The 8,875-nt window shown below is 69.7% G+C and overlaps 1 protein-coding gene across 1 annotated transcript in view; it reads right to left on the reverse strand.

Moving 5' to 3' along the window:
- Positions 1-2,017: 2,017 nt before the first annotated feature.
- Positions 2,018-8,875, reverse strand: part of CRTAC1 (cartilage acidic protein 1) — a 9,994-nt gene continuing 3,136 nt past the window's right edge. The window contains exons 3-14 of the mRNA XM_019556122.1: positions 8,559-8,695; positions 7,815-7,971; positions 7,317-7,451; positions 6,884-7,029; positions 6,541-6,677; positions 5,881-5,963; positions 5,630-5,730; positions 5,376-5,544; positions 4,920-5,065; positions 2,965-3,007; positions 2,624-2,767; positions 2,018-2,520 (exon numbers count right to left, since the gene is read on the reverse strand). Coding sequence (XP_019411667.1) covers positions 2,396-2,520; positions 2,624-2,767; positions 2,965-3,007; positions 4,920-5,065; positions 5,376-5,544; positions 5,630-5,730; positions 5,881-5,963; positions 6,541-6,677; positions 6,884-7,029; positions 7,317-7,451; positions 7,815-7,971; positions 8,559-8,695 — 1,523 coding nt within the window. The 3' untranslated portion in view covers positions 2,018-2,395. The remainder of the gene's footprint in view (positions 2,521-2,623; positions 2,768-2,964; positions 3,008-4,919; positions 5,066-5,375; positions 5,545-5,629; positions 5,731-5,880; positions 5,964-6,540; positions 6,678-6,883; positions 7,030-7,316; positions 7,452-7,814; positions 7,972-8,558; positions 8,696-8,875) is intronic.

The raw sequence follows: 8,875 nt of genomic DNA on the forward strand, positions 1-8,875 counted from the left end.
CTGGCAGCGAGTCCCTGCAGGAACCTGTCCTGCCGGGACGAAGGCCGCGCCGAGGTCCGCAGGCTGCGGTACCAGAGCACCCGCTTCTGAGCCTTCTGCCCCAGCCCGGGGGCACCTCTCGCTGCCCGGGGGCTGGAGGGGGCCAGGGACTGCTGGCAGCAGCCCCCCGGCACTGGGCCTGGCACCTGCTGGCGTCAGCGGCTGGTCCCTTGTATCCCCTTGTTCCCAGCCCCACCGGGCACCTGATCCCTTACATTGCCAGGATCAGGCCCCGCCTGGGCGGGGAGGGGGCAGAGAAGGCATCTGCGGGGGCCGCTGGCTCTGATGCCGGGGGCATCCCCTGCCCTGGATGGGCCCCCACTTGCCTCCCTGCTGCTCTGCTCCTGCCCCCCGTGCCAGCCCTGCCCGGTGTGCAGTGGGCGCAGCCGTGGCCCTGGCCCCTGGGACCTCTTCGCGTAGGTGCCCAGCTGGGTGAGGGCCTGCGCGGGCGCCTGGCTACCGCTGTCAGTGTTACCCCCTCCCCACATCTCGGTGCGTGCCCTGTCCAGCATGGTGCCCCCCAGCCCCGACGCACACGCTGTGTCTGGCTGCTCAGTGCCAAAGCTGGGGCAGGGCTGGGGCGGAAGGGGGAAACCTGGGGCACGTCCGCCTGCCCGCCCCAGCCCTGCCTGCCCTGCCCTGCCCTCCCTGCATGACCCCGTCTCTGCCCCGTGCCCACCCCGGCAGGACTGCTGCCACCCCCTCCCCCTGCCCCAGCGCCCAGGCTGCACCCCGGGGTCTGTCCCACTATCCATCTGTCCGTGTGCCCCCATGAAAGGTCAAAGGTGAAGTGCTGACCCCAAGGAAGGGGGAGATGTGACCCCACCCCCCACTGCCCTGCCCCGCACGGCCCAGGGCTCCCTGGCACTGGAGCGCCCGCTGTCCAGCCGGGCATGGCCTGAGGGCTGCCCCTGCCCCGCCAGTGCTCTGAGGGGGCTGGGAGGGGTCCAGGCCAGTGCCCAGCCCATCATGGACTGGGGGGGCAGCTGGGCCGTGCCAGGGCTGGACGTGGGGGCCTGGGCTGGGCTGACACTGCCCCCGGAGGGGTCACCAGGCGGGTGCGGGGGTCCTGGCCCTGCTCCCCGGCTGGGGCACGTGCCCGTGGGGACACCCCGCTACACCTTGTGCCACAATAAACCTCCTGCTTCTCCCAGCCACCGCTGCCGCGTCCTCCTGCAGCTGCGGGGAGGGTCGAGGGGGGTATTGGGGTCGCTGGCCCGGGGGCAGGTAGGAACCGGGCTCCCAGGGGGCCGGGGAGGCCCAGCCCCACAAGCTGGAATAGGGGTGGTCCAGATGCCCCTTCTCTGCCCCAGATCTGTGCTGGGAGGGGCACAAGGAGGGCAGGGGCAGGAGCAGGGAAGGGGCTGGGGGCAGCTGCCCGCCGGAGCAGCCTGGGTCTGCCGGGCTGGTGCAGGGGCGAGGCGGGTGCAATGCCCTCGGTCCAGGCCCTGCGCTGGGGAGACAGGCTGGTGCTGGGCTGGCGGCAGGAGGCGGATGCTCGATGCCCGCGGCAGGGACTTTACGCCCAGGCAGCCAGGCCTGGTCCCATGGGCCAAGCTGGATACACGAACTGCAGGGCATGGCCGAGGTGCCCAGCAGAGACCACCGTGCGCCCCCTCCCCGCAGCTGCTGGAGCCAGAGGCACTGATCCAGGATCCGGCCTGCGGGAAGCAATGAGCCGCCTGGGCCGCGGGGGCCCTCGGGGCAGTGCTGAGTGCATTGCCCCCCTCGCCGCTTGGGCTATGCGTGTGGAGCTGCCCGGCTGGGCTGCACGGCCCCGATCCTGCCTCCCCTCCGGAGCCAGCTCTTCGTGCCAGGCACCAGCCGGGGAGCAGGGACGCAGGGAGCCGCTGGCACCAGCCGAGCCAGGACCGCGGCCCCGGTTGCGCCTGCACCATGTGGCTCGCGGAGCAGGGAGCTCGGGCACAGCATCACTCCCCCCACCCTGCAGCCCAGGTCAGGCAGCGGCAGGCGGGTGTTAACAGACAGGAGTTTATTGGGCGGTCGATCCCAGGAAGGGCTGGAAGACTGAGCAGGGTCCAACTCCGGAGACATTAGAAAACAAACCGGGAGGCCCCTCTCCTAGGGGGCAGGGGTGAGGGGGATGCCCACCCTCGCCGGGGCAGCAGATGGGGCACAGGCCAAACCAGCAGGCACGTGGCGTGGGGGCAGCAGCCTCCCCTGCGGGGCCTGGGGGGCTGGGGCAGCAGGGCCCCGGCTGTTTTCTCAGAAAACATGCAAGGAGGGAAGGCTGCAGGCTGCGCCCGGGCTGGCCCCGCGCCCTCGGGCGATGGCCGGAGAGAGGGACGGGGCGGAGGGACAGGCCGGACCGCCGAGGCCGCGCTGGCTCCTGGGGTTAAAGTGCATAGACGTGAAGGCAGAGAGCAAGGCCCAGCAGGAGCGCGGGGAGGGGGTCCGGGGGGCGCCAGGCCCCGAGCTGGGTCCCCGCCGAGGGGAAGCCCCCGAGAAAGGCCACTTGAGCTGCAGGAGGGGAGAGAGAGAGAGAGGCGGGAGGTTAGTGGCACTGCCCGGCCCGGGGCAGAGGGTTTGCTCTGGGGCATCTTCCCGCCGTGCCGCGACTCACCCACGCAGGCCGTGCCGTCCTCGCTGGGCTCGAAGCCGCGGCCGCAGCGCCGGTTGCTGCGGCACCGGTACCCACCGTAGGTGTTGATGCAGACGGGCTTCTCACGGGGGCACACGAAGGGGAAGGCCGTGCACTCGTCCGTGTCTGCAGCGGGAGCCCGCCTGAGTCGAGGCCCCCGCGCCCCTGGCCCAGGATGTTGCCCCGTAGAGCCATGCCCTGGCCCCTGCGACCCCCACGGACAGCCAGGCCGGCCCGTGACCCCCACCGCAGCACAGTGCCACGGGTGGGATCAGGCCCGCGGCCGGGCACAGCCCCTGCCTCGCGCCGCAGCAGCCACTCACCTACGCAGCGTCCGCTCTCGTCCTGGGAGAAGCCCTGGCCGCACTGCAAAGGGAGGAGAGTGGGGGTTAGGGTTAGGGTTAGGGTTAGCTCAGGGCAGGGGCAGCCCTGCTGAAACCAGGCAAACGTCTGAAGCTTGCTGCTTCTAGAAAAAACCTTGCTTACAAGAGGCCCTAGAGCCCCGGGCCTGGCAGGGAGCTGGGGGGGCCACATCCAGCCCAAACCAGCCCAGACAAACCCCTTGGTAAGACCTACCGTCAACCCCCACCCTGCTAACATCTTGCATCTTATCATAGGCTCAGCTCCAGCAGCATTTTGCTGCCTGATGAGGCGGACGCTAGCGGGTCTGGCAGGTGCGAAGGTCTAATGAAGGGGTGGTAATTGGGGGCAGAAGTGCCATCGACCGTGGAGAACAGCCCTGGGCGTTGCAAGGACTGACAGCCTCCAGCAGAGTGTGGGCAAGGGGCAGTTTTAGGCAGCTGAAATACCCCCCCGCAGGTGAGGTGGCAGGTGAGGTCCAGGGGCATCGTGCCCGGTCGCTCAGAGGTCCAGGCCCTGCAGAAGGTGCCAAAACCAGGAGATACAGAGGGAATTCAGAGATCTCTGGGACGGCTGAAGGATATCAGCACGCTCACACCTAACTACATCTCACCCAACCTGCCCCAGGGGTCTTCTCCCCAGGGGCGGAAAATGGGAGGTGGAGCTGGAGCTTGACAGTAAATCTAATGATGTAAAAGCCCGTCAGTGCTGGTGCTACAGTTCTGTGCCCATAAAAAAGCCACCAAACTGTCCATGGAGGCCTCAAAAGATGGAGCAGGAGCATTAGTGCAGCGTCAGGGTGCAGATGGGTCGCCAACCCTGCATCGAGGGCCAAGGCAGCTGCTGAAGAACCACGTGCGACGCGACCGCAACCCTTGGCCTGGCCTGTGGGAGCCCAGGATCCCGTGTCTTAGTGAGCAGCTGGAGGTTTGCTGCAGGCCGAGCACGAAGCTCTGCCTGAAATAGTCCAGATGGACTCAGGGCACCGGCGAGGGCACGGCGGGGGCTGCTGGACTGGCAGAAGTACAAGATGACCCCGGGTGCCGCGTCCAAGAGCCTGCCTGCATCCGGCAGCCCCCGCCCCGGGCTCTGTGCCTGCGAACCGTGCCAAGGCACCGAGCAGCACGCCGCCAGCACCTGGGGTGGCCTGGCGATGGACGGTAGCAACGAGTAAAGGAGGAAAAGCATCGCTAGTTCCCATCCGCATCTTCTTAACAGAAGTGACAGAATCTAGGATTCAGTCCCAGCGCTGCGGGGTCACATCCTGTCCAGCCCGGCCCGAGGCAGGATCAGCCCCGTTCAAGCCAGTCCAGACAAGCCCCGCGTGCGACCTTGGAGCTGCACAACACCGTCATCCCTGAAAGCCCCAGGCATCGCCCCCCGCCCCTGCCCCCGGGGCATAGGGGGGCTGTGGCTGCCGGGGGGTCGTGGGCACTGCAGAGAGCCCAGGCCTGGCCATGCCCCCACTACAGGGGAAGGCAAACCCCCCAGTGCAAGCCAGTCTGAAGAGGGGGAAACCCCTTCCTGCCCCAGTGCAGCGTGGGGCTGAGCGCAGGGACAAGACCCTCCAGCCAGGACCCTGCAGGGTTGGTGCCAGCGGAGGACTGGCACGCTGAGCAGTGAGGGGGTGTGGGACGCGTCTGAAGTACAGGGATGTCCCACAGAGAGAAGCACGAGCTGCTTGTGCTCGCACAGGACAAGGTGGGAACCGACCTGCTCGGTTGGAGAGGACGCGATCACCCGGTCAGAGCGGGCTGCACCCATTTCCCAGAAGTAGCAAGGCTTGAAGATACCAGACACACGTGCGCACACAAGCATCCTGATTTCTCTGCCCCCAAGGCTCTGCTCCCATCCCACGGTCCCTCCAGCTGCAGCCCGCAGCCTGCCCCGGGGCCGTGCAGCCCAGCCCGGTGCTCACCTCCAGCGGGGTGGGCAGGAGCAGGTCAGCGGCGTCCTGGGGGTAGGGGATCTCCAGCACCGAGTTGGTCTCACTGCTGGCCACGGCACGCACCAGGACCCTGCCATCCGGCCACGTCACCTCCAGGCTGCTGGGCTCATCCTGCCCTGCACACGGGGGGTGCATCAGCCCGGCCCTGGGGCAGAGGGGGAGCTTCAGGGCCCCCCCAGCCCACCACTCTGGGCAGGTGTCAGGGGCTGCCCCTTCCTCCCCGCTGGGAGCAGCCACTGCCCCGAGCTGCCCTGCTCACAGGCCGGGTTTGCCCCCGCGTGCCAGGGCCGTGCCTGGGCAGGAGAGGGTTCGCGGGGCACGGAGGGGGTGGCGATGGGTGCTCAGCACCCTGCAGCATGCATGGCCCCCAGCCTCTCCGGCTGCAGCGCCTCTCTCGGCAGGGCTGCGCTGGGAGCCGCGACTCACCCAGGCCGAAGTGTGCCACGGGCTCCATCTGGCAGAGGTAGCCGGAGCCGCCGTCGATGATGCGCAGGTGGGCGCCGCTGCGCCGCGTGAACAGCACCACCTTGGCCCCGCGCGCGAAGGCCCCGAAGCGCGTGCGCGGGATCACCCGCAGCCACTTGTTGCCGGCGCCCTGCAGGGACAGAGGGGATGAGGTGGGGTGAGCCGGGGAGCAGCAAGGGGGGGTCTGGGCTGCCAGGACTCCCCTTGGCCCGCACCTGGGTGCCCCTGAACACGGAGAGCGGCTGCGCCATGGACTCGCCGTGCGACAGGATCAGGTCCAGTTGCCCGTCGCCATCGAAGTCTGTCACTGCGCCCCCTGCAACGACACGGCCCGCTCAGCCCCGCCAGGACCCACGGTGCGCAGACCCCCAGCTGGCACTGGGAGGGGGCACGTGCCCCATAGCCACCGCCAAGGGAGCAGGCCTGGGGCTACTCCGTCCCCCCCCAGGCAGGGAGCAGCGCTCACCCGTGCCGCGGCCCTCGGGTTCCAGGGCATCCCCCGGATTCAGCTCCTCCACGATGGGGTCCGCGTGCTCCCTGCGCACAACCCTGCAAGGCCGGGGGGCAGGGCGTCAGGCCAGGCTCGGGGGGGTGGCACTGAGCAGCTCTCCCCGCTAGGGAAGGCTCCTGGCTGGGGCGCGACTTGATAGGTGCCTCAGTTTCCCTGCTGTGCCCGGGGCTGACATCCCCAGCACCTGCTCTGCTACAGACCCAACACAGGATCGGGCCCCAAAGCCCCACGAGGCATCATGGGGGGTAATGGGGGGCGCAGTCTAGATGCAGACCGCCTTAACCCTTTCCTTGGCCGCAGGAGGGGAGGGGCGAGTCCAGCCCCTGAGCCCCCTGCACTTGGGCCCAGCAAAGGGCTCAGCGCTAACGAGCCAGGCATCGATCCCCGCAATTAACGGGAGTTGTGAAGAAGATTTGCGAGGCTGCTAATTAGTGGCGTGGCCCCGGGGCTGTTGCTGGTATGACAGAGGCCGGCTGATAGCTAGCGGTGACACAGGAAAGGGCTCGGGCACGGTGCGGGTGCCCGTCCCAGGCCATGCGTGGGGCTGCCCCTCCGGCCCCCACTCCCAGGACAGGGGATCCAGCCGGGGTCGCCCACCCGTGCCCCGCTCCCTACCGGAAGAGGCGGTTGGCGGAGGAGCCGCGGTACGCGATGTTGTTGAAGAAGACCTCCAGCTCCTGGTCGTTGTCGAAGTCGGCAGCAATGACGGTGCGGACGGGGGACGGCATGGAGAACTTGGGCGTGGCGATGTCCTGGGGGCAGGGGTCAAGGGTCAGGCACCGCAGGTGGACAGGGCGGGGGCGAGGAGGCTGTGGCGGTCCCAGGAGCGGCTTCAGGGATGGAGACTCCAGCGCGGACGGGCAGGGCCAGGCCACCGGCAGGAAGGGGTGGGGGGCCGGAGCTGCGGTGACCCAGGACCCTTGCCCTGCACCGGACACGCCCCGGGTCCTGCTCTCACCCGGAAGCGCGGGCGCCCGCTGGCGCTGGCCTGCAGGTAGAGGCGGTGGGGCCCGTTCCAGTTGCCGTAGACCACGTCCACCTTGCCGTCGCGGTTGAAGTCGGCCAGGGCCACGCCGCGGCCGTGCTGGTAGGGGTCGTCCAAGCCTGGGGGCAGCACGGCAGGGCTCGGGAGACGGGCCGGGCCCCCCCCAGCCCGGCCCTGCACCCCTGCACAGGACGGGGCACCCAGACCCCAGCTGCTAGTGCCCCGTCCCCCGCACCGGCGCGTGCTCCTCTGCAGCCGGGCTCCTCGGCAGGGGACCGCGCCACGGGCTGGTGATGGGTGCCCTGCGCCCCTCTCCTCACACCCCTGCCATCACTGGCCCCCCCTGCACGGCGCATCATGGAGGGGCACGGGAGTGACCCTGGGGGTCCCCAGCGCCGCCCCTCACCGGTGCTGGAGGCCACATCCACAAAGGTGCCGTTGCCCTGGTTATGGAAGAGGAAGTTGGGGCCCTTCTCGTTGTCGCAGAAGATGTCGGAGGCGCTGTCGCTCAGGATCGGGCCCACCGTCACGCCCCGGCCGCCTGGGGACGGCAGGGCCGTGGGGCGAGGGCAGTCCCGAGCGCCAGGCCCCCCCTTGGGCCCGGCTCAGGCGCCCGGGAGCAGCCCTGGGGCTGCCCTGGGCTGGGCAGGGGGCCGTGCGCCCAGGCGGACACGGTGCCCTGCCGGGTGCTGCTCCCCCCCCAGCCCCCGGCTCCGCTGGCCCTGTGGCTCCGTCTCCCTAATCAAGAGCTAATTGGCCTGGCAGGCGCCCATGTCGCCGCTTCCAACCCTAATCGCTACAATCGCCATGGAAACAACACTCCTCATTAGGGACAATTTACTGCCATGGAGACCAGGCGCCAGGCCAGGCCCGGGCGCAGCGGGCAGGGCAGGGGCCGCGGTACCCGTGTACTTGTTGACGCCGGCCTCGGCGGCCACGTCGGCCAGCACGATGACGCCGCGCTCGGGGTCGCTGGCGGCCGCGTCCATCTCAAGGAGGGCGTGGGGGCCCACGTCGCCGTTGGCGTAGTTGGCGATGTAGATGGAGAACCGGCCGGAGCCCTGCGGGGAGCGAGACCTCAGCACCGAGACCCTCGCCCGCAGTCCGTCCTGCTCGGGGCGAGGCGCGGGGCCGGCGCCAGTGCTCAGCAGACCCAGCCGTGGCACTGGGGGCCACACAATGCCTCGGCCCCCCTGGCCTGGCCAGGGCTCCTCCAGCTCCCCTGCCCATGGGGAGGAGGCCAGGCTCTGGGGGCAGCGGTGGGACATGTCCCCCCACCCTAGCCCTTATTTTGGGGTGCTGCCCTCCCCATGCCCCCTCCCGATGGGGCGCTGTTCCTGCACAGCAGCTGGGCCCTGATTTAGCGATAATCGTTGGAAAACAACTGTGGGAGGAGGAGGAGGAAGAAGAAAGAGCAGGTGACAGGAGCATAAATCACCTCGACAGCCACGTTTATCAGCTCGCAGCAACGCGGCTGGCAGCCGGGCAGGGCCCTGATGGCGGGGGGGCACCGGGCCCCTGACAGCCGAGGCCCGGGGGACGCGGGGGGGGCCGGCTCTGCCTCCGTCTCCCAGCTCGGGCTTGGGGGAAGGCGGGTGCCGGGGGCCCGAGCGGAGCGGTGTCTTCCCTGCCCCCCCCCCGGCCTCACCGTCCGGTCCACGCAGGCCACGGAGCGCCCGGCGAAGCGGCTGGCCACGTTGCGGCGCCGGTTGACCTCATCGCTCAGGACGTCCTCCCAGCGCCCGTGCCGGAACTTGAACAGCTTGTCCGTGTAGGTGGCCATGCCTGGGGGCGGGGGCACCATCAGGCCGGGGGAAGGGCAGAGGCCGTGGCCTCCTCGCGCCGGCCCTGCAGCAGCGCAGAGGCCGTGCCCGGCGGCTCCCGGAGCCACGGAGAGCCAGGCCACCGAGGGCGACGCGCCGGGCCCGTAGATCACGGCACCGGCAGCGAGCCGCGCCGCCACCG

The sequence above is a fragment of the Crocodylus porosus genome, unplaced genomic scaffold (genome assembly GCF_001723895.1).
Source record: "Crocodylus porosus isolate Cpor-Errol unplaced genomic scaffold, CroPor_comp1, whole genome shotgun sequence".
Lineage (NCBI taxonomy): Eukaryota > Metazoa > Chordata > Crocodylia > Crocodylidae > Crocodylus > Crocodylus porosus.